The sequence below is a fragment of the Miscanthus floridulus genome, chromosome 2 (assembly GCF_019320115.1).
Source record: "Miscanthus floridulus cultivar M001 chromosome 2, ASM1932011v1, whole genome shotgun sequence".
Lineage (NCBI taxonomy): Eukaryota > Viridiplantae > Streptophyta > Magnoliopsida > Poales > Poaceae > Miscanthus > Miscanthus floridulus.
The window spans coordinates 160421974-160447230 of record NC_089581.1 but is presented as its reverse complement, the minus strand read 5'-3'; the positions used below and the strand labels follow the sequence as shown (position 1 = coordinate 160447230).

At 40.9% G+C, this 25257-nt stretch overlaps 1 protein-coding gene and 1 long non-coding RNA gene across 9 annotated transcripts; one reads left to right on the top strand and one right to left on the bottom strand.

Moving 5' to 3' along the window:
• Window positions 1-430: 430 nt before the first annotated feature.
• LOC136535158 (uncharacterized) lies at window positions 431-6178 on the bottom strand. 8 transcript variants are annotated; one of them, XR_010778949.1, is made up of 9 exons: window positions 5665-6178; window positions 5448-5551; window positions 5287-5339; window positions 4258-5108; window positions 3382-3455; window positions 2900-3141; window positions 1965-2007; window positions 1192-1291; window positions 431-808 (listed from the first exon to the last, which is right to left on the bottom strand). XR_010778949.1 is itself a non-coding variant. In XM_066527470.1 (7 exons), exons 4-7 carry the CDS (start codon window positions 2944-2946, stop codon window positions 653-655), a joined length of 375 nt encoding a protein of 124 aa, XP_066383567.1. In that variant the 5' UTR covers window positions 2947-3141; window positions 3382-3455; window positions 5448-5551; window positions 5665-6172; the 3' UTR covers window positions 431-652. The 8 variants fall into 8 exon arrangements, 1 of the variants encoding a protein (XP_066383567.1); XR_010778948.1 differs by lacking the exon at window positions 4258-5108; XR_010778950.1 differs by lacking the exon at window positions 5287-5339.
• Window positions 6179-9441: 3263 nt separating this feature from the next.
• On the top strand, window positions 9442-21838 carry LOC136540347 (uncharacterized). Its single transcript, XR_010779930.1, has 3 exons — window positions 9442-9536; window positions 20372-20434; window positions 21803-21838. It is a non-coding gene; the product is annotated as an uncharacterized lncRNA (long non-coding RNA).
• The last annotated feature ends 3419 nt before the right edge of the window (window positions 21839-25257 follow it).

The following is a 25257-nucleotide window of genomic DNA, read 5'->3' as shown; positions in this document are numbered from 1 at the left end:
CACCAGCGCACCCGCAGCCCGCCTTCTGGCCTCCATTTTTTCCCCCTCCCACGCTGATTTTTCACGCCGTTTTTTTCCTCCCACGCTGATTTTTTCACGTCTTTTTTTTACCCACACGTGCTTAGATGGTGCCTCCGTTCAGGACCCGGTCGCCGGTTTTTTTTCACTCACACGTGCTTAGGTGGTGCCTCCGTTCAGGTAGTTCTCGAAATGCCAAATGCTGATGGCCCATGTCCTCACGCCTTGTCCTAAGTCCCCCCTTTACCCCCTTTTTTTATCTTTGGAATAAGCGTTATGGTCAATCCGATATGCAGCAGCAAACGGACAAAATAGCACTTCATTTTTCAATCTCAGTTAATTTATAGCCCAAAGAATTTTAGTTATGATTAAACGTGAAAGTTTCTATTTCTAGAGTTCAAATGATCCAAAATTTTATAACCATAAATTACATTTTGCTTTCAAACAAATTTACTTTGTATAAGCAAATTTCAACGAACAAGCAAGACTTGTCCTTGCAATACAAAGCTTTTTGCAGGGTATAAGCACTTTCAAAAAACAAGAGCCATCAAAAGCCCAGAACCACTACATTAACATGTCCAATCGTGCATCTCAAACATGCGAACTACGAGGAGCCATGAGGCAGTGCGAGCACCTAGGTGCTCTTGGCACTCGAGGCCTCCATGGTGGTGCTCAGCAAACATCTTGCACAAGATCGTCCACTGTAGTGCCACACCATCACTCCAGGCATGGGATGCTGAAGAGGTGTTTGCCTCAGCAGCATTAGTATGGCTATACCGTCTTCTAAAACCTGCAAGATGGAGTAATGAGCTTAATAACAAGTGAAATAACCTCTTCTAAACATGATTATTTTTAGAATATAATCTTAAAAACAGGTTTTCTTATGGGGGTAACATATCCAGTTAATTATCAAGATGATACCACATAAATATTAAAATTTTATAAGTCGTTATGCAAACTATTTCGATGTGAGCATATGACACTCTCCCCCATCTCCCTGTCTCATTGGCATTACCTCATAATCAATATATATGAATATATCTAAATGGATTTCTCTCTTGCAAAATCGAAACCAGCATAGCAGCATCACGAAAGGAAAAGATATCAAAGTTTACTGCAACACAGAGGAAGACAGAGTCAATGAGGGGAAGACAGGAGGAAGACACAAACTACCTGGGGCACACAAACATGGAGAAACTTTTGTCTCACTTGGCCATCAGCCCACAACCCCTCCTCATTCAGAACCTGAACTTCACAGCCATCAGCTCCGTCACTACAAAACCCACCAAGCCATGACAAGATCAAAAAAGTGAACTCTAGCCGCAGTGATGATCAGAAAAGGCATAAGCTGAATAAGTAAAGTCTCCGAGGCATAACTACTTGGATAGCTAGATGTTCAATCAAAATTGACCGAACTCTAGCCGCAGTGCTGATCAAGTTTCAAGTTTTAATTTCCATGCTTATGCATCGAGCAAAAAATGAGCTGCTAATTAATCCACCACAGTTACTATATCACAGCAGCAACACTTAGTCATAAATTAAAATAGTACCAACTCTTGTGTCTCGGCATCAGTAGTTAACTGAATAAGTGATCCACTCAATTACAATTTTATTAATGAATCATACTATGGAACGTGCTTCTAAATAATATTTTTATTGTCACGTAGCAGGCTAGGATTTCTATGACCACCTGTTTTCTAGAATAATCCTTTTTATCTATTTCTAGAAATGAATATTTATGGTCATAGCTAATTGGTTAACAAACCGTCTGGAGCTAACATGTTTTGCCCAACATTTCATTGGTGACATTTGAGAACCAAAATAGAAGAGAGAGCCTGATAGTCTAGAAGAAAATGGTTTCTTCGAAAATTAGTCTACAATAAAATGGCTTCCCGGAGAAACCACAAAATACTCAACTTTAGAGCAATGAAGGGAAGAAGGCACACCAGTTCAACACACAGGTACTGCTCTCTTTCTGCTCGTTCCTGGCTGCATAAACAGGACAAGGATGAGACCAACATCGTCAGTCAGACAAATCAATTTTAGCATAGGTGGGCATGACAGGTTCAGATCCTGGTCCCAGAAGCACCATGCCTGCAGTGAAAATACTAATGGCATGGGCACATTGGAGATGAATTTTAGTGTTTCTCCAGCAATTGAACTATTCATAAATCATCAGTCTAACTATACACTCATGCATAAATTATAGAAAAAGTTAATATATCATTGCTAGGCATTTGAACCAACATTTGACATGCAAGTTGTCAACACAAAACATTTTGCATGCAAGTTGTTGATTTCCACTCAAGCCAGTGTAATTCCTGATATAAAAGGTACCATAGATTCAGTTAAGCACTTGAATGAACATTTGACATGCAATCTATAATATACTAATAGAAGAACATTCTAGAAATAATACACACTGACATGAACAGTAGTTGAAATTGTAATGGCGAAATCTTATTAGACTGCGTCACTGAGCTAATACTTTTTTAAACCACATGAAACAAAAAAAAGTTCAATATGGCGTCTTACACATGGTGCCTGCGGTTTGGGCACTAGTCAAAAGAGAGTGGAGAGGGAACCTTACATGCTGAACGCGCATAGAGAAGACTAATACAAAGAAATCCTCACGAACGCACATCATTTTACTTAAGACGAAAAATCAGCTCCAGGTTCAGGATATTCTAAGACTAAAACTTCAATGCATACATTCTCTATTTTCTGCAGAGATGCAAAATGAAGTCACTCAACTATATGGAGGGACATCTAATCCAATAGTAACCACATTCATGTTATTATTTCAATTGAACCACAAAAATCATCTCAGTTCACAGCTTTTCTTTAAAAAAATGACCAAATTTGTGGGGGTTGAATTTGCCTGAGGCTAGGTTGGCGCCATCGGAGCAGGAGGGTTGTTATCGACATGCTTCGACATCAGTTGTGCAGCGGCAGGAGCCACACTAGCATCTGGTCGCTCCTCGCCACTCGTCTAGCGTACACGGATGTGAGCAGCGGAGGAGAACAGCTGCAACTTGGGGCGACCTTGGTGTCAAGAGGGGGGAACGAAATCCGAGAAGGTCTCCATGCGGGAGGACGCCATCAGCCACTGGCTAGCACATCCTGCAAACAAGATAAAATGTCCATGCCCTTTCAAAACCTGAAAGATGCATATAGCAAAGAAATAACCTTCTGATTATCTAATGCAGCATAATTAGTCACCCAAACAGATCACTTGACTATATTGATATGGCTAATTATCTAACGAAGCATACATAGTGTCACGAACAAAAAAAATTGACATGATGAAAATTCAAGCATAATAAGTCACACCTACAAATTAGGAATATTAGAAAAAATGACCTTTGTGAGTGATCATGGAGTGTAGCTGGAGGAGGGTGCTTTGATGGAGAACGCCTGTGATTTGCAAACAGAACCTAAGAAAGAACAAAAGAGAATAAATAACACTGATGAAAATATTAGCTCTAACCACGAAGCATGATCAAAAGATATTTATAGTAGTGGACTTTAAAATAGCATGTTGACTTCTGGCATCTGACAAAGGATGGGTCAATGAGTTAATAACCAAAAGCTAATCATCATTGAAGTTTGTTGAATCAAGCTGGCAGATAGCAAATACTAACATTTAATATCACAAAAATGCATACAAACAGATGAGGCTGCAGGAGCACGTTTGATAAATATTGTCATTTCCCAATTTTCTAACCTCAAGGAACTGACATAAGAAATTAAGAAACGAACACATTAAGCAAAAGAGATTTGATAAACTGGAGAGATTAGTTGCACTGTTGCAGATCACAGTAGCATACGAGCTTAGTTCCTCTGGGCCAAAAGTGTAGGCTAAAGGAAATATGACCTGACCACTAAATCCTCCAAGGCAAGGCATAGGCAAATCGAAGAAATTTGGTTTCACTGTAGAAGTAAAGAATGCATCTAAATTGCTATCAGCCCACTGTGACCGCTGTTCCCACATAAAGCGCAGGAATGCTAGCGGAGAAACATCCTAACTAGTAGTAGTAGAATTCATGTAAAAACAAATAAACTAAAATGTTCAGACAGTGTAAAAAAAACAAATTCTAACTGTAAGGTGAAACTAACATGCAGCAACATTGATGCCTTTGCATAGAGTACACTGCTACTGACTAAAGGCAATCAATTACTAAAAGTTGCATTGCAATTGAGCACTTTACTCAGGGATGGGTTAACAGAGATACAAACATCGTCCACTCCATCACTTCGAATCACAGACCATCCAGCAACATGAAATGCTTTGCCACCCATCAAAAAACAAAATATCATGCTGAAAAGGAAATGGTAAGCAGCGGAAGTTTACCATTAGAAAACTACTACTCCTAGACTCCCGACTCTGACAGGAAATTCTAATCATGAAATGCGTATCAAAGTGACAAGATACAGCGATGTACATATTTAAAGATGAGCATATGAGCAGTATACAAATGGTCTTGCAGGAAGCAAAGTGGCATGCATAATAGGATACGGAAATTTTAGAATACATGAGCATATGGTCAACAATGATCAGCTTTGGGATTCAAGAGCATATGAGCATCAGGTGCTCACACATGCAATTGTCAAAAGCATACCACAATGATTAACAGTTAGAAACCTTAAATCTGTAATATCAACAGGTGCATACATAGATCAAGATAGATAAGTCATAAAATCAATGCCAAATTTATGACTGGTGGAGACAGTGATAAGTCCAAAAAAGTGTAGAGCATTCTCCAGCATTCCTTTTTTGTGCTAGCGGCACGCCACTGTTGCTGATGGAGTGTGCCTGCGCATACTTATTTGGCCAGCTAGCAGGAGACTTTTGATATAGTTCCATTAAGCATGACAGAGAACTCGGTGCAATTTTTAGATTATATGATGAAAAATGGAACTAGGACACATGACCAGGGATTCCTAATTACAGGACATAAAGGGTGTCAATAAACAGGGAGGAATCCTGGCAAAGATAGTTGGTACAAAAATCCAGTAGTAAGAGATAATCTCATGCTCTGCTCAGTTCACTAGGATGAAGACAACATAATCCCTTGATGAAGAGCAGCCTAAAAACCGGATAACGAGTCAAATTGGCGATTTATTTTCGGAAAATCAGTAACAATATGCAATACATTGATTTGTCTGAATACCACCCAGTGCAACAATAATAAAGGCAACAACAATGATAGCCGAACAGGGAACTTGTTGACCACAAAAAATTAAAAAAATGCAGCAAGACTGTACCTACAGGGTACATGCAATGCAATGATATGTGGCTACAATTGCCATCAATAAGCCTGAAAAATGAATGACAATCAAGTGACTGTTGTTGCATCCATTCATAAGATAATAAATATACAAGCATAATGCAACAAAAAATTTAGAGATTTAGACCTAGACTCAACCTTGCTGCTAGTGAAGAGGAGCTCCTGGCCATGGTGGTTCCTCAACGACTGGGCTGACAAACGAACACTCGCATCAGACCAAGAGAAGCTCAAGGGATCGCATCCTGCACTCGAATCATCAAATCGAATCAAGAAGGGGAAGGTGAAGGGGAAGGGGAAGGGAAGGAGAAGATGCTGCAAATGAGGAGCTGGGGAAGGGGATCTGGAGGAGGGGCACCTGGATCTGCCACCATTGTTGCAGGAGCACATGCAGGAGCGGCAGTGGCGGCGGACTGACGGCGTCGCCAGGCGAGTCGCTACTCCTTTCTCCGGGAGTTTGTGACGGGGGCTGACGATGAGTCACGGGCGAGCACAGGAGGCTGACGCACGGGAGTGGGAGAATGGAGAAGCCGCCGATACAGCCGGGTGATGGGGATCAGATGATCCCTAGGCCTACTACCCTAGATCCGTCGCTGGCGAGGGGATGAAGGCTCAACACGTCAAACGCCGGGATGCAGGACGGGGCGGAGGAACGCTGCGGAGGGGCCATGCGGGTAAAACGCCGCCGCCGCCGCTACTGGTGGAGAAGATGGAGGGAGGGAGGAGGTGGTGGATCAAGGATGGGAGTAGGTGGAGCTGGACGTCGCCGGCTCGCTGCCAGTTGCGGATGGGCAGAGGGCGCCGTCACACCGCCGAGCAGAGGAGGAACTGCCGCTGCCCACGATAGGAAAAAAAAAAGGAGGAGGACGAACAAAAATAAATGGGTGAAAAAAAACACAGAGAAAAAAAAGCGGCAGGCATCGTGGAGGAAAGGAAGGCGGGGTCGGTCGCGCTGGGTGGGTGGGGTGGCTCGGCGAATCGAAATCGGTTGGCGGCGGGGTGACTCGGGTACTGAATATTAATTATTACCTAGGGTACAATATAGAAATAATATATATATATATATATATATATATATATATATATATATATATATATATATATATATATATATATATTACTCCGTAGCTGGCTACAAAATAACTTATTCTGTAGCCACTTTGAGTTACGATAATTACTATGTTAATTTACGAGATTACAGTAACTCCTTCCTAAGTGGTTTACTATAACGTTATGGTAAATATCCTCATGTGTTATAGTAATCCAACTATCGTAAATATGTATTGACATTATCGTAAATTAGTATATAAAATTATCGTAAATGGAGGTGGCTACAGAATAACTTATTTTGTAGCTGGCTACTGAATATACTCTCCATATATATATATATATATATATGTGTGTGTGTGTTGCATTTTATATACTCCCGGGGTAGTTACTCTCGTAATCAATAAATCACATTGCATATATGTACATACTCATTTATCAGTTTGAGTATATTGATATACTAATATTAAGATATTACATATCTTTACTATGTGAAAAAAAAATTCAAAAGAGCACATATTTTTTAATATATTTTATAATAATATGATAGTAGCATATAAAATAAGTATAATCATATACTCTAAGTATACATACATACTTGTTATACATAGTACTCTAGATGGTCTAGTATGATGATATATTCTATCTACATACACTTCGTCGGACCATATACACCCTAAATCTAGAGATATACACATGGGAGTAACTAGTCTCTAGGAGTAGAAAATAAAATAAGTATATAATATATATATATATATATATATATATATATATATATATATATATATATATATATATATATAGGGAGAGGCTATTCAGTAGCCGGCTACAAAATAAGTTATTCTGTAGCCACCTTCATTTACTATAATTTTATATACTAATTTACCATAATGTCAATACATATTTATGATAGTTGGGTTACTATAACACATGAGGATATTTACCATAACGTTATATTAAACCACTTAGTAAGGAGTTACTATAATCTCGTAAATTAACATAGTAATTATCATAACTCAAAGTGGCTACAGAATAAGTTATTCTGTAGCCAGCTACAGGATAGTAGTTCTATATATATATATATATATATATACACACACACTCTGGCACAGCATATAGTATTTTCTCTCTCTCTACCAAATCCACCAGTACCATCGGCCCTGTAACGAGTCATGGGTGATCACGTACTGCCACTAGAGTCAGGGGCTATTATATATACTCCTAGATTTGTGATTTGTGAAAAACATATATGTATTTGTCAATTATGTTGATGTATCTGAATTAATGTCAGTACTATTTTCATATCTGGTACTCTCTAATTTGTACAGATCTATATTTTGAATGGTATACTGCATCCTTTAGCTGCAGACAAGTATCCAACCTACAAAGTGTAAGGGCGTTTTCATATTCTGGTACAATGTTACACCTTCAAATTAATTTTGCAGCTATCCTAAAGTACGTCTTTTACTTTCAATTAGTTGCTTGCATTGTGAGTGACAGCAACATGATTCAAATAACACCATTGTAAAATTTTGTAGACCATTGCCTGTATGTTTTGTATAGGACATGCATGACCATGCTATCTATTACGAGTAGAGGATCCATAGATCATGTCGATATTGTGGTACTAGCATATATTTCTTTTACTTGATTTTCTTGCATAAAGTCTTTGAACATGATCTGTAGACCAACAAATGTAATACTTCTGCTTTAGAGTGTTGGCCTTGCACCAAATTCATACAGGTTCGTGTGCTGTCAGGTGCTCACAAAGTAATTGAAGTTTTACTATGTTTTCCCCTTTTTTTAGCCTCGCCACGATGCTGAAGCTGAACCTATCTTGTATGAACTCCTACCGGTACCTCTCAACTCTCTACTTATATGGATCTTGCATTTTATTCCTTAATGCATTGTGATTCTAACCTGAACTACAAAACCTTCTCCCCCTTCCCACTCCCTATATTACTCTTAAGACCTTCTTGCATGATAATTCCTGATAAAATGCAGTTAGTCTCCCCATACCTCTCCCATCTTCGTTACTTATTGTGTGCTTCATTGCTTTTGTAGGAAGCGCTAAGAATTACATCTCGAATTACTTCACAGATTCACTTCCAGCACCAATCCTGTCATCAATGTAAGTTTCCTCTAGCCAAGATATTCGAAATTGCCAACATATGTTGTCAAACATTAATGGAGGTCTGTTATTTCAATACAAACTGCACTGCAGTTATTGCAAATCATTCAAGAGTTGGGATCCCTTCAATGCAGACCTTTCTTGCAATTTATAGTGGGTTCATCTCAGCTCCAACAGGCGGCTTAACTGCACTACATTTTTTTTGAAAACACAGGAGAGTTCTGTTTCATTGTATTAAAGAGAAAGGGTGGTCCCCAACAGGGTCCGCACTCATACGGGGACCAAATAAAACTGCACTACATTCAGGGTTCACAGTTGTCTGAAAGGTCATTTTTTTATAAAGAGATCTCTTTTCTATTTCAGGTCATTTGATTTGTCCTTTCATAACAGTGCCATGTAATAATAAACAGCATAACACCAATTATGCTGACGATAACCTTGCCCTGTTATGTTCCACAGACCATACTTTCCCCATATAGTTGACAAAGAAACTTTGAATTTCACTTCAATACGTATGCTATGTAACTGTATAACAAAATACTAACTTCAGGATTAAGAACTTAAACGAATTTGATACTAACTTCCCTCTAACCATGTTGTTTGCTTGTGGAATTTGATAAAACATATTTGATGTTGCTGCTACTAGATGGTATTTGGGGTATGAGGAGACGATAAAGAAACTCAAGGGAGCCTCCGCAGGCTAGAGCATGCTATACTGAAGTTTAGGTCAAACCCCTGCCTTCTTCATTTCTCTATTTAATTAATTGGGTCATTATTAAAAACTTCTCTAATGACCATTAAAATTGATTATTTTTGTTCTGAATGTTATTTTATTCTAGATGAGTTCACAAGTCACAACAAACTGTTCTGATGGTAAATCTGAATTTCCTAAACATAGAAGATGTGTTCTTCCTGATATCTGCAGATCAGTTTGATTGATACGTTCTCCTTTTTCCGGGTGGATCAGTAGGTCATCTTGAGGAGCATTCCAGCGACACGATAGCAACATAGGCTGATGCTGAGGGACTTCAGGAAGATGGAGTACCTCAATGGTAACATATATTTACTGATGCACTGTAACATCCAAAAAATTCATTCTTTTAAAATAAGTAAATTTGATTTAATTATGTTATTATGTGTGCATTCAAATATAGGAAATTAATAATTTTTAGGAAATTAAAATCAAATATAAGGTTAGTAACCTTTTGATGCATACATGCTGCTGCACCTTTATTTTTGCAATGATTGGTCTTGATCAAATTTGAATTTGGATACAAAATCAATTTGAAAATGGTTTGCTAAAACTCTAGAAAATAAAAAGAGAAAGGAAATATTTTTTCCTCCCCTTCCCTTCTCCAATTTTCGGCCGCAGGCCCTTTCTCCCACCGGCACGCGCGCCCCCCTCCTTTCCCCTTCCCCGCTTCCTTCCTGGGCCGGCCCAGTTCGGGTGGAACCGCTGCCTCCGTGCCAGCCCAGCACCAAGCCACAACTGCCGCCCGCGCCTCAGCCGCCGATGACCCGGGCCCGCCTGTCAGCGCCTTCCCCCTCCTCCCACTTGCCCTGTGCCAGTCTAGCCGCAAGCCTGCAACCGCCGCTCCCGCGCCCATGTCCCGCGTCGTGGGAGCGTCCTCCCCACGCCCGGCCTCTACAAAAACGAGCCGAGCCCTTCCCCGCTCCCCCTGCTGCCTTCCCCACTCCCTCTCGCATTTGCCCGTGCTCGAGGAAGCCGCAACCACATCGCCGAGGTTCGCCGTCTGCCCCTCCGCGTGGCCCGCCGTCCTCGAGCCGCCTCTGACCTTGTTTTTCCCCACGGTGAGACCCCCTTGCTTCCCTCTTTCTCCCCGTGCCGTTATTTTCTTGTTTCACGGCTTCTAGTGCCCTAGCCGCGTGCGCCGACGAGCTTCCGGTCGCCGGCCATGGCCACCACTGCCACGGCCACATCCTTCGGCCGCGCTCTAGGCCTGGTCGAGTTCGCCTACCCCCCCCCCCCTCTCTCTCCCGGTGTTCTTAGTTCATCAAACCGTAGGCCGTAACCCCTGAACCGAGCACACCGGCGAGCTCCACGTCGCCGGCTATGGTGCCCCGACGCGGCCGCCACTGTTCTGGTAGCCGGCCCCTCTCTCCCCCTCCCATCTTTTCTCTACCGTCCGTTCTTGATCCAACGGCTCACATAAGCCGATACCCCTTCATGGGTGTTTCTGTTAAAGAGACCCCCGAGTTTGGTGAATTAGAACTCGCAGTCCTCGGCTGTTTAATTATTCCGAAATTGATTTATTTAAATCCAAAAATAGTTCATCCTATTTATAGAAATGCCACTGGATTTGTTTTGCTCATAAAAACTTCGTTTTAGCTTTGAATCGACCCGTTCAAATTATGTTAGATTCGTAATAAAGTTCTCTACATGTTAGAACCACTGTTAACCATGTTTGCAACTTTTAAATTTCATGGTTAGGTTTAATTAAATAAATTGCTATAGGAAACCCCGTTGAATTCATAACTTTCGTGTTTTAGCTCCGATTTTAGTGAACTTCGCGTTGACGTGATCATAGCGAGACGTAGATTCTTTTCATAAACATTTTATCTTGTTTTATATACTGCTGGTGTACTGTTCTAACTATAGGATTGTTTGCTTTGCATGAATGCCTTTGGAATGTTGTGTGTTGTCGTGTTGGTCGCGTTCAGACGGTGAAGAGAACGTTGGAGACCAAGAGTTCTTTGACGACCAGCAGGACCAGTAGGAGTTTGCTAACCAAGGCAAGTATAGCATGGGACCTACCTTGATGTCCTATTCACCTTTATTAATTACTCATTTGCATGTGTCTAATTTTGATACCCGTTAGGATATCCTAGTGATTGATTATCATGTTTCCTTGTTCTCCTACGAGTTATATGCATATGGGTAGTTTGCTAGCGCTCAATATAACTATACATGAGCTACATAACGAACAATGATTCTATGTAAAGAAAAGGTAAAAGTTTCTTTTAAACAACTAAATTATAGGGCAAAGGAGCAAATGACTTTTGATCATGATGCTCTCGGCCCTCTATAAGGACTTATCTGTCAGCAAAAGCTGGGACTGACAGTGCAACCGTGAGAGTCACATAGCTCTGACTTTAGCTCAGTAATAGAACCTTTTCTAGCTTGTTAGAGGTTACCTTTATGGCGTAAAAGGGGCTTGCCACGTTGGGTATAGGGCTGCCTCTGTTCCTATGTGTATAGCCACGATGGATATGTGCCATAGGAAAGGGGGGTTCCTTCATCTGCCTGCCGAGAAAACCTAGCTGTCCTAACTTATTAGAGAAACCTATGAAATGGCTTCATAGTGTACCCCGCCCGCTCACCTTGGCAGTGATATGAGAGTAATTAACCTAGGCATAGGGGAAACATGACTCGCGGTGAATGTGCACCACCTCTACAGAGGGTTACAAACTGTTATAACAGCCGTGCTCACGGTCATGAGCGGTCCAAAAAACTCACAGAATAATTGATTACTTATTGTTGTTCATTTATGATGTTATACGATGATAATATGATCTAAATGATTCAGATATCTGATTATGTGGGTTTAAATGGAAGCTTAAGCATAACTTGATAATAGTTGATGATAAAATCTTGACCTACTAAAAGTGTTAACTGTAGTAAACCAGAGTCAACCTTTTTGAGCTTTCATAACCCCATGTTATCTTGTTAAGTACGGAAAGTACTTACGCTTGTTTACTTTCTATATTTGGATAAAAATCCCGGATGGGTAACAGATGACAACGTGTATGAGGAGTTTTCTTAGGACTATTAGGCTTGTGGTCAACCAGTTGACCGTCCCTGTGTTGGAGCTTCTATGAGAGAGTTATCTTTTTATTTTCCACTGTGTTGTGTAAGACTATGTGATGTTATTAATCATGATGTAAGATACACCGTGATGATACTTCTTATAATTTGTCGACTTATGTGTGTGACTGATCTCTAGGCACACATGAGCTTTATGCATTCAATTTTATCCTTAAAATTAGGTGTGACAAATTGGTATCAAAGCCAGGTTGACTGTAGGACGCAAGCCTAGTTAGAAATGGTTGTTTTAGCATCTTTGCTCCACTGGTTTCCTACTTGCTGTCTTATTCTTGTTATTTTAATAAAGTATTTATGCTATTCATACCTTAATCTATTATATAAAATTTTTTATTCTAATTCTATCTTACTCTAAATCTATAGATGTCTCATAACCCGAAGACCGCCCGCCTTAGCACTGTAGGCTACAGTGCCATGTTCACCCCCGTGCTCCACAGGCAGAGAAGGAGATTGTGATCATCTCCGATGATGAGGTGGAACCCTTGATCGAGGATGATGAGGAGTGGATGGCCACCCCAACACCTGCACCTGCTCCTACTCCAATTGTTGTACCTGTCTATGCTGCTATAGCTACCCCAGCAGAGTCATCAGCTACTTCATCTACGCCTATGCCATCCCCAGTTGTCCTTGTGGTGGATGAGGAGATAGGCTGAAAGTGCAAATACTACTTCAAGCCAGCCCCGGAGATAGCCTACTACCACACCCTCCTTACTCATGTGCTGGATGACTACTACCCTAATCTGCACGCCTCCATCAACTATCACTGTGCAGAGTACTAGCATCCTTTGGAGGCACCCTTTTGGAAGGTAGAGCTGGCTGTCACTGCCTGGAATGACATAAAGAATGGACATAAGGTGGAGACTGTCCATCGTGCTACTGCCAGACGGGCCCATGCATTGGATGGCATGAAAGATGCGGCGCGAGACGCCTACATCTACTACCATGGTCGTCATTTTGAGACCATGAAGGAGGATCATTTTAGATTCCTTCCTCGTAATGATCATGAGGGAAATTGGTAGGTCCTGGCACCCCCAGAAAGTGATCCAACTCTGGAAGCAACTGTGCAACATGTCCATGCCATGCAGGGGGTAGATGAAGAAGTCAAAGGAGAGCTATGTGCATCACAGAGGGCCGAGAGGCGACTCTAGAAGCAAGTTGATGAACTGCGTGCTCAACTTGGGCTGCCACCGATCTACAAGAAGAAGCGTCGGTCGTTCACCATGATTGACACCACCCCATAGGTGTTAGGTTCCTTGTTTAAAGTTGCTACGTTGTTAGTTCGTGTGTTATGTCTAGTCTTGTTTCGTCTTTGTGAACTTTAGTGGTTGGATGTTTTTAATTGTGAACTTAGATTATTTGGAGTTTGTTTGATTGCTGGAGGTTTGTGGGCATGTCCACAAATTCCATAGGTTTGAACCTTAAGTTTAGATGAAGTCTTAATGCAGATGGGTTTGCTTTATCTTATCTCTGCTGTGCTATTTTCTGGAGCAGTCTGTGTTCTTTATCTTGTATCTCTAAATTTGGGCTGCCAAAAATTCTGAAATTTTTGTGGAGATATCTAGACTTCTGTATCTTTCAAAAGTTTCTAGAATCACGTCAATAGCTGTTCAGGTTTGTGAGATCTAGCTATCACAAGTTCATGTTTCTACGCAGACTGGAACCCAGAACAGATTCGGTTTAGCTCTATTTTTTACCATGTATATACCAGAATCTATAAAAAGTGTTCTAAATAAAAGTTGTAGCTGATCTCCTAAACATTCCAACCGTTCTTGGTTCCCCTCTGTGGGATCTCTGAAACTCAAGTTATGACAGATTTACCGAACTGCTATAATTGAAATCTTATCCAGAAAGTTTTCAGCATTGTTCATTATCTTTCATAAGCTTTCTATAAATTGGAAATCTCTAAAATTTTGCGCATTTGTTGGAAAACAGATGGCCGCAAGAGGAGGAAGAGGCAGAGGCCATGGTCGTGGACGTGATGCTCTCATAAATCCACCACCACCGCCACCAGTGACTATGGAACAATTGATGAGAATGCAAGCGCAGTTGATGCAAGCCATGATGCAACGCTTGGATAATGAACCTGCAAGAGGACCACCGCCTGTTTAGGTTAGAGACAAGCATGGAGAATTTATGAAGGGTCACCCTCCGGTGTTCACTCATGCCTCAGACCCCTTAGAGGTAGACGATTGGTTGCGTGCTGTGGAAAAGCAACTTAACATAGCACAATGCAATGATCTTGAGAAGGTGTTGTATGCTTCTGGTCAACTCCAGGGAGTAGCTCAGGATTGGTAGGATTCTTTCCAGTATGGATGCCCCAACAATGCTCCTGCTATCACCTAACAGGAATTCAAGGACATTTTCTGGTCATATCATATCCCCGATGGACTAGTGGAGTTGAAGCAGGAGGAATTCAGGTCCCTTAAGCAAGGATCCATGTCTGTGGCGGAGTATCATGACAAGTTTGCTCAACTATCACGCTATGCTCCAAATGATGTAGCTGATGATAAGGATAAGCAACACCGTTTCCTCAAGGGACTTTATGATGGACTGCAGCTCCAGCTGATGTCCAACACCTACCCTAACTTTCAGTCTTTAGTGAACCGCGCTATTATGATTGATGATAAGCGCAAAGAGATGGAAGCCAAGAAGAGGAGGCTTCAAGGGCAAGCTTCTGGAAGCAACACCCGCCCGCGTGCCTATCCCTAACAGGGTTTTTAGCAGAGGAATCAAGGACCATCTAACTAGGGAAACCGTGGTTAGTATCCTCAGCATAATCAGTTCCAGCAATACCCTTAGTACCAGCAACAGTTTGGTAATCAGCGTCCCCCGCAACAGACCGGCAATCTGGCAATATGCCAGGGAATGCCCAACAATGCTCCTATGAAGTGTGGTGCACCCAATAATCCCAACGCATGCTATCGCTATGGAGAAGTAGGTCATTATGCTCATCAGTGTCCAAAGAAGCAGAACCAGCAAGCTCCTCAGAACTAGAATGGCAATCCGACGTTCAATGCTTGACCACCTCACACTGCTAAGGTGAACTATGTGTCATCTGATGTAGCTCAGGAGACACCCGAGGTCATGTTGGGTATGTTCAGTGTCAACTCTATCTCTGTTATAGTACTTTTTGATTCTGGTGCTTCGCATTCTTTTATTTCTCAAGCTTTTGTTAGAATGCATAGCATACCTTTATGTGCCATGAAAAAACCCATACTAGTAAATTCACTAGGAGGTAGTATGCCAGCTTCTTATTGGAGTCCCTCAACTAGCATTTCCTTAAGGGGGTAGACTTCAAAGTGAAACATATTATGTTAAGAACAGCGGGAATTGATCTTATTCTAGGAATGGATTGGATGCAACAACACCGGGCAGTGATTCAGTGTTAGGAGAGATATGTTGTTGGGACATCACCCAATGGAGATAGAATCTATGTAGAAGTGGTAGTGCAAGCTCAGCCAATGGCCACTGTGAATCAGCTGGATGGTGATGTCAATAAACAAGATCATGTTGTGGAGGAGTTCTCGGATGTCTTCCCCAATGACTTGCCAGGTATGCCACCTGACCGTGACATTGAATTCATTATTGAATTATTACCTAGAACTACACCAATAGCTAAACGTCCATATAGAATGGGGGTTAATGAATTAGAAGAGCTTAAGAAACAACTAAAAGAGTTGTAAGAAAAAGGTTTCATATGCCTCAGTTCTTCCCCATGGGGAGCACCTGTGATCTTTGTGGATAAGAAGGATGGTAGTCAACAGATGTGTGTGGATTATCGTTCACTTAATGAGGTTACTATCAAGAATAAATACCCTTTGCCTAGGATTGATGATTTGTTTGATCAGTTGAGAGGAGCCTATGTGTTCTCCAAGATTGATCTCCACTCAGGTTACCATCAGCTAAAGATTCAAAACTCGGACATACCCAAGACAACATTCACTACACGGTATGGCTTGTATGAGTATACCATTATGTCTTTTGGATTGACCAATGCACCTACATACTTTATGTATCTAATGAATAAGGTGTTTATGGAGTTTCTTGATAAATTTATGGTGGTATTCATTGATGACATACTGATATTCTCTAAGACTAAAGAAGAACATGCTGAACATATAAGGTTGGTCTTGCAAAAGCTTAGAGAACATAAGTTGTACGCTAAGCGGAGCAAGTATGAGTTTTGGTTGAAGGAGGTCTCTTTTCTGGGTCATGTTGTCTCTAATGGTGGAATAGCAGTGGATCCAGGCAAAGTACAAGATGTTTTGAATTGGAAATCACCAACCAATGTAAGTGAGATTTGTAGCTTTTTGGGATTGGCTGGGTATTATAGGAGGTTCATTGAAGGTTTTTCCAAGCTTGCTAAGCCTATGACAGCTCTATTGGAAAGGAATACTAAATTTGTATGGTCTGATAAATACCAGGCAAACTTTGATGAGCTAAAGAAGAGATTGACTACAGCTCCAGTATTGATTTTGCCTAACTTAAGCAAGAACTTTTCTATATATTGTGATGCATCTCGTTTGGGCCTTGGATGTGTTCTTATGCAAGAAGGAAGAGTGGTGGCATATGCATCTAGACAATTGAGAAAGCATGAGTGGAACTACCCTACTCATGACTTGGAATTGGTAGCTGTGGTTCATGCTTTGAAAATCTAGAGATATTATCTAATTGGGCATAAGAGTGATATCTATATAGACCACAAGAGTTTGAAGTATATCTTTACCCAATTAGATATGAATCTAAGACAACGTCGTTGGTTAGAATTGATCAAAGACTATAATTTGGAAGTGCATTATCATCCAGGAAAGGCAAATGTCGTGGCTGATGAACTTAGCAGGAAGGGTTATGCCAATGGGCTTCGGATGACATTTATGTCGGCAGAGTTGTGTGCTAAAATGGAGTATCTCAACTTGAGCTTCATCACTAATGCAATGAAATTGGTGATAGAGCCTACTCTGGAGCGAGAAATACGCAAAGGTCAATTGGAGGATGAAAAACTTAAGGAGATAGCGAAGAATATAGTGCTTGTAAAGGCACCAAGATTCAGGATGGATGAGAATGGTACTCTTTAGTTCAGGAAAAGGATATGTGTACCTGAAGTGAAGGCTATCCGTGATGCAATTCTGCAAGAGGCACATGAGTCTGCTTATTCTATACATCCCAGAAGTACCAAGATGTATTTGGATCTCAAAGAGAAGTATTGGTGGTATGGTTTGAAGAGAGATGTGGCAGAGTATAAGGCTTTGTGTGACACACTAACACTTGTCAAAGAGTGAAAGCTGAGCATCAAAGACCTACAGGGTTGCTACAACCAATAAAGATTCCTAAGTGGAAATGAGAAGAAGTTGGTATGGATTTTATCGTAGGTTTGCCCCGCACTCAAAGAGGTTATGATTCAATATGGGTAATAGTGGATTGACTCACCAAGGTTGCTCACTTTCTACCAGTCAAGACTACCTATACAAGTGCAAGGCTAGAAGAGTTGTATATGGAAAGGATAGTGTGCTTACATGGTGTTCCCAAGAAAATAGTGTCTGATAGAGGCACTCAGTTTACGTTGCAATTATAGCAGAAAGTACATAGATCTTTGGGGACAAGGTTGAATTTCAATTATGCTTACCACCCACAAACTGATGGACAGACTGAAAGGATTAACTAGATTTTGGAAGATATGTTGAGAGCTTGTGCACTGTAGTATGGTACTAGTTGGGACAAGAGTTTACCATATGCTGAGTTCTCGTACAACAACAGTTACCAGAAGAGTCTCAAGATAGCACCTTTTGAGGCGCTGTATGGATGTAAATGTAGGATGCCTTTGTTCTAGAATCAGACTGGTGAAACTCAAGTGTTTGGACTCGATGTCCTTAGAGACGCAGAAGAACAAGTGAGAATGATTAGAGACAACTTGAGAGTGGCTCAGTCCTGATAGAAGAGTTACACTGATACTCATCGAAGAGCGCTGACTTTCGAAGTTGGAGATTACGTGTACTTGAAGGTGTCACCAATGAGAAGTGTGAAAAGATTTAATATGAAGAGAAAGTTGGCACTGAGGTATATTGGACCTTTCAAGATCCTAGAGAGATGTGGAGAAGTAGCCTATCAGTTGGAATTGCCTGAGAGTTTGTCAGGTGTGCACGATGTGTTTCATGTTTCTCAAATAAAGAAGTGTTTGTGAGTACCAGAAGAGCAGATTCCTTTGGAAGAACTTGCTATTAAGGAAGATCTTACATATGAAGAGTATCCGATAAAGATCTTATAGATGATAGAAAGAGTTACAAGGAGCCGAGTTATAAAAATGTGCAAGGTACACTGGAATCGGTATACAGAGGATGAGGCTACTTGGGAAAGAGAAGAGGAATTACGAAAGCTTATCCACAACTGTTTGAGTAAGTAGTCATCCGAATCTCGAGGACGAGATTCATCATAAGGGGGTAGAATTGTAACACCAAAAAATTTCATTCTTTTAAAATAAGTAAATTTGATTTAATTATGTTATTATGTGTGCATTCAAATATAGGAAATTAATATTTTTTGGGAAATCAAAATCAAATATAAGGTTAGTAACCTTTTGATGCATACATGTTGCTGCACCTTTATTTTTGCAATGATTGGTCTTGATCAAATTTGAATTTGGATGCAAAATCAATTTGAAAATGGTTTGCTAAACCTCTAGAAAATAAAAAGAGAAAGGAAATATTTTTTCCTCCCCTTCCCTTCTCCAATTTTTGGCCGCAGGCCCTTTCTCCTGCCGACCCGCGCGCCCCCCTCCTTTCCCCTTCCCCGCTTCCTTCCTGGGCCAGCCCAGTTTGGGCAGAACCGCTGCCACCGCGCCAGCCTAGCACCGAGCCGCAACTATTGCCCATGCCTTAGCCGCCGCTGATCTAGGCCCACCTGCTAGTGCCTTCCCCCTCCTCCCGCTCGCCCCATGCCAGTCTAGCCGAAAGCCCACAACCGCCGCTCCGTGCCCACGTCCCGCATCGTGGGAGTGTCCTCCCCACGCTCGGCCTCTACAAAAGCGAGTCGTGCCCTTCCCCGCTCCCCTTGCTACCTTCCCCACTCCCTCTCGCGTTCGCCCATGCTCGAGGAAGCCGCAACTGCATCATCGAGGTTCACCGTCCGCCCCTCTGTGTGGCCCGCCGTCCCCGAGCCGCCTTCGACCTTGTTTTTCCCCGCGGTGAGACCCCCTTGATTCCCTCTTTCTCCTCGTGCCATTATTTTCTTGTTTCATGGCTTCTAGTGCCCTAGCCGCGTGCGCCAACAAGCTTCCGGCCGCTGGCCATGGCCACCACCGCCACGGCCGCATCCTCCGGCCGTGCTCTAGGCCTGGCCGAGTTCGCCTGCCCCCCTCTCTCTCCCGGTGTTCTCAGTTCATCGAACCGTAGACCATAACCCCTGAACCAAGCATGCTGACAAGCCCCACGTCGCCGGCTATGGTGCCCCGCTACGGCCGCCACTGTTCCAGCAGCCGGCCCCTTTCTCTCTCCCTTCCATCTTTTTTCTACCATCTGTTCTTGATCCAACGGCTCACATAAGTCGATACCCCTTCGTGGGTGTTTTTGTTAAAGAGACCCCCGAGTTTGGTGAATTAGAACCCGCAGTCCTCGGCTGTTTAATTATTCCAAAATTGATTTATTTAAATCTAAAAATAGTTCATCCTATTTACAGAAATGCCACTGGATTTGTTTTGCTCATAAAAACTTTGTTTTAGCTCCGAATCGACCCGTTCAAATTGCGTTAGATTTGTAATAAAGTTCTCTACATGTTAGAACCACTGTTAACCATGTTTGCAACTTTTAAATTTCATGGTTAGGTTTAATTAAATAAATTGCTATAAGAAACCCCGTTGAATTCATAACTTTCACGTTTTAGCTCCGATTTTAGTGAACTTCGCGTTGACGTGATCGTAGCGAGACGTAGATTCTTTTCATAAACATTTTATCTTGTTTTATATACTAGTGGTGTACTGTTCTAACTATAGGATTGTTTTCTTTGCATGAATGCCTTTGGAATATTGTGTGTTGCCGTGTTGGTCGCGTTCAGACGGTGAAGAGAACGTTGGAGACTAAGAGTTCTTTGATGACCAGCAGGAGTTTGCTAACCAAGGTAAGTATAGCATGGGACCTACCTTGATGTCCTATTCACCTTTATTAAACACTCATTTGCATGTGTCTAATTTTGATACCCGTTAGGATATCCTAGTGATTGATTATCATGTTTCCTTGTTCTCCTACGAGTTATATGCATATGGGTAGTTTGCTAGCGCTCAATATAACTATACATGAGCTACATAACGAACAATGATTCTATGTAAAGAAAAGGTAAAAGTTTCTTTTAAACAACTAAATTATAGGGCAAAGGAGCAAATGACTTTTGATCATGATGCTCTCGGCCCTCTATAAGGACTTATCTGTCAGCAAAAGCTGGGACTGACAGTGCAACTGTGAGAGTCACATAGCTCTGACTTTAGCTCAGTAATAGAACCTTTTCTAGCTTGTTAGAGGTTACCTTTATGGCATAAAAGGGGCTTGCCACGTTGGGTATAGGGCTGCCTCTGTTCCTATGTGTATAGCCACGATGGATATGTGCCATAGGAAAGGGGGGTTCCTTCATCTGCCTACCGAGAAAACCTAGCTGTCCTAACTTATTAGAGAAACCTATGAAATTGCTTCATAGTGTACCCCGCCCGCTCACCTTGGCAGTGATATGTGAGTAATTAACCTAGGCATAGGGGAAACATGACTCGCGGTGAATGTGCACCACCTCTACAGAGGGTTACAAACTGTTATAACAGCCGTGCTCACGGTCATGAGCGGTCCAAAAAACTCACAGAATAATTGATTACTTATTGTTGTTCATTTATGATGTTATACGATGATAATATGATCTAAATGATTCAGATATCTGATTATGTGGGTTTAAATGGAAGCTTAAGCATAACTTGATAATAGTTGATGATAAAATCTTGACCTACTAAAAGTGCTAACTGTAGTAAACCAGAGTCAACCTTTTTGAGCTTTCATAACCCCATGTTATCTTGTTAAGTACGGAAAGTACTTACGCTTGTTTACTTTCTATATTTGGATAAAAATCCCGGATGGGTAACAGATGACAACGTGTATGAGGAGTTTTCTTAGGACTATTAGGCTTGTGGTCAACCAGTTGACCGTCCCTGTGTTGGAGCTTCTATGAGAGAGTTATCTTTTTATTTTCCGCTGTGTTGTGTAAGACTATGTGATGTTATTAATCATGATGTAAGATACACCGTGATGATACTTCTTATAATTTGTCGACTTATGTGTGTGACTGATCTCTGGGCACACATGAGCTTTATGCATTCAATTTTATTCTTAAAATTAGGTGTGACATGCACTGAAAGTTTGAAACTGTCCAAACAAGTTTCACTATGAGTTTGTTGTACTGTTTTTCAAACAAGTTTCATGATTTCTTATGGGACCATTGCATCTGTTGTAGGTTTAACTCTGAATACTCCCGGTGATCTTTGCCATTATCCTTGGTAGCGACACAATAACTTGAGCAGACATGCTCAAATTTTAGTTGGTTACTTGGCTTGTTTATTTGATGGTTGTATGTAATTCATCCTCTAATTGTTTTGTAGGTATTTGGGATAACAATAGAAGCTAAACAAAACCATGAAGGGCATGACTTCCCTAACCTTGTTTAACCTAATGGTTAGATGGTAATTCTATGCTACAAAAATGGCTCCTTGACTAGAGAAGGTATTTGCATTTCCTTTCTATTGTCCTACAAGCATATCAAGTATGCATTCCATTATCAAGACATAGTTGATGATACTTACATCTGGTTTCAGATGTTAGAAATTGTCTCATGCAGCCCCTTGTGTGCTTGGCAAAATACACACCATTGAAGATGCTTGGTGTACAATATAACGAATGGGTACTTCTACTGATCTGTGCTGGTGTAATTCAATTATTGGTCATATGGATTATAAATTCATGACTGTGCCATGTTGTGTTGGAAAGATGAGGTAAGAATGGGGTTTTTAAAGTATTTTTTTAGACAAAAGGGTTTTTAAAAGTATTATTATGGAGGATGGTTTATTTTTTAAATTATGTACTTAATACATTTTCTTACGTAGACCTTATTACTTAAACTTTCCTATAAACAATTACTAAAAGTGATGGCATGAACAAAAAGCGATGGTAAATATTAAGATGGTAATTGGCCCAATGGCAAGGACATAGTCTTTATGTATTTGCATGTATATTGCATTAAAATTCTGATAATCAGTCTTGTATTGTTAGCTTTTGTGAGTGCAAATCAAACATAATTATACACATCATTATACTTGTTCATGGATGATAGAATTGAGTGTCCTCGAAATAGATTGGCAACTATTAAGAAAGCATCTAATGAATTATTGTACTAATTTTCCTCATCTAATAAAAATCCGGCAAAGCTTTTGCCGCCTTTCTAAAAAAATTAATGTACTAATTTTAAGAGTATTTTTTGTCGTTGCATGGGCACCATGGACAAGTGAAAGTGGACAACCGAAGGTCCCATCAAGAGGTTTGTAGCCTACCTATTTGGGAAATTTTGAATATGTGAGTTCACGTGAAGCTTCTTGCAATATTGAAGCAAGACCACTTTACCCTGTTGCCATGCCGCCATTTAGTCACCTTGTTATCTAGCTTAATGTATCTACACAAGCCACACTTGTTTGAATTCTCTGAGTACTTGGAACTTTTGTAAGCATTAATTCAATCTGGCTTAAATGCTTCCTACCCTTGATCGTCATGCCTCTCGGGGCTTGGGGCTCAGGTTCACGGTGTTTGTGTAATTGTGTTCCCAAACAGTTGTCGGGTCAAAATGGTGCCTGATTCCATTTATGGTCAAAAAATGCCTGCTTTGTTTTTATGGTCTTCTATTTTTTTCAAAAGCCACTAAATGTTTGAATTCAGGTTGAGTACAACTGAATTTGGAATTTATGTTTGAATATACACATATGACCATGGATGCGAGCTTCTTGCGTACGCTAATCTCCAAGCATTGTCAAACAAACACCTTAATTGGTTGATTAGCAGCAAATCCATACAAAGCCAAGGTCAGGTCACCTAGCCAAAATATTGGTACCTTAACTTTGATTAAATCTAAACACACATCGTACTCTTGATCGGTAACTTGATGTTGATCCACAAGATATATTATTCCCATAAAATATTTTGACACCCTGATATTGATCCACAAGATATATTATTTCCATAAAATATATTGTGCTTTCTATGGCTAAAAACGTGAGTTCCAGGTGCTAGGCTCTTTGGATGAGATGTTCGAACGTGGTTACCTCAATAAAACTGCAGGTATTTTCGAACACAGGTATTTATACATATTTTATATTTTAGAAAGGCTAATTGATTCATTCTATGAATAAAAAGCGAATTGGATTGGGGAAAGAGATAGATTTCATATTGGAGCAGACAGGCCTGTAAGAGCAGAACTGGCCAGATGTTGAGGTTGATACCTAGCCGGTTAGGGAGATTTTCTATGGCAAATTATTACGAACTGATGGGTACATCGGAAATAATGAATTTTGCGTGCCTTTGACCTCTTTGATCTAATGTATGCCTGAACCTCTATGAATGTTGTATGTAGTTTTTCATGTGGTTTATTCTTAATAACCTTTATGGAGTATTGGACCGAGAACGATTTGTCCGATGAGTTCAATCCGATAATTTACTATGTGTCCCACTAGAAGTCATGAGTGTGCACTTGATGTGGTTTTCTTAATTAATGATGTTCATAGTATTGTTATTTTATCATGCGCATTTTTTAGTACAAAAATTTAGCTGTCCCATAATAATGTACGGTCACGCTACCTGGTTAGAGATAATAAAGACAAAAAAGTGGGCCTCGCCGAGCTTGCTGCCGAGGCCTGCTAGACACGCTAGTCGTGGGTCCATTGTTGGGCACTCCTTGGGGATCTGTGCTGCCATCGGTGAATCCATGGAGAAGCTCGTCCGTGCATCCGGAAGCAGCAGTCTGTTCCCTTATCGTAAATTTTGAGTTGGAATAGTATTTTTTCCTAACATGCTGCTCGTCGATGCACCTGTGAATCTTGGCCTCCGCGCCATGCAGTCATCCCCCTAACCTACCACTATGCCCCGTTGCTAGCCCACCAACCCTGCCGCAAATCAGAGAGAGGAACGCAACGGGTGACCGTGCACCTTTGGCTTCTGTGTCGTAGCAACTGGATCCACCAGAAGGCAGAAGAGGAAGGGCCTATGCTATGCACTGCCATCTACTTCCTCCACATTCACCACTCTAGCCCTTGTTTAGTTCGTAAAAAGTTGGAAATTTGGCTACTGTAGTACTTTTATTTTTATTTGGCAATTAGTGTTTAATTATGGACTAATTAGGCTCAAAACGTTCGTCTCGCAATTTCCAACCAAACTGTGCAATTAGTTTTATTTTTCGTTTACATTTAATATTCCATGCACGTATCGCAAGATTCGATGTGATGGATACTGTAGCACTTTTTGGGAAAACTTTTCGCGAACTAAATAAGGGCTTAAATTTCTTTTGTTTCTAAAAAGAAGTATTATTTTAACCAAAGACAATTTAGCAAGAAGAAATTAGAACATGGGCAAATTGTGTGCTTTCTGCTCCAAGAACGAAATAATTTAACACCTCTTTTTTGATCGCTTATATGCTAAATTTTCTGGAGAGTTGTTCACTTTGTACTAGGATTTATTAGAATGATATTGGAGTAATCAAGAGTGAGCGAGTCATAGATCATGTTCGGCTTGCTGAAATTTGGCTAAAACTGACTGAAAAACACTGTTATGGCTGAATTGTTGCGAGAAAAAAACACTGTTGCAGTTAAAAAAAACAAGTCAAATAGGCCGGTTTCTGAATAAGCCGAACGAAGCCATAAGGACCTAACAGAC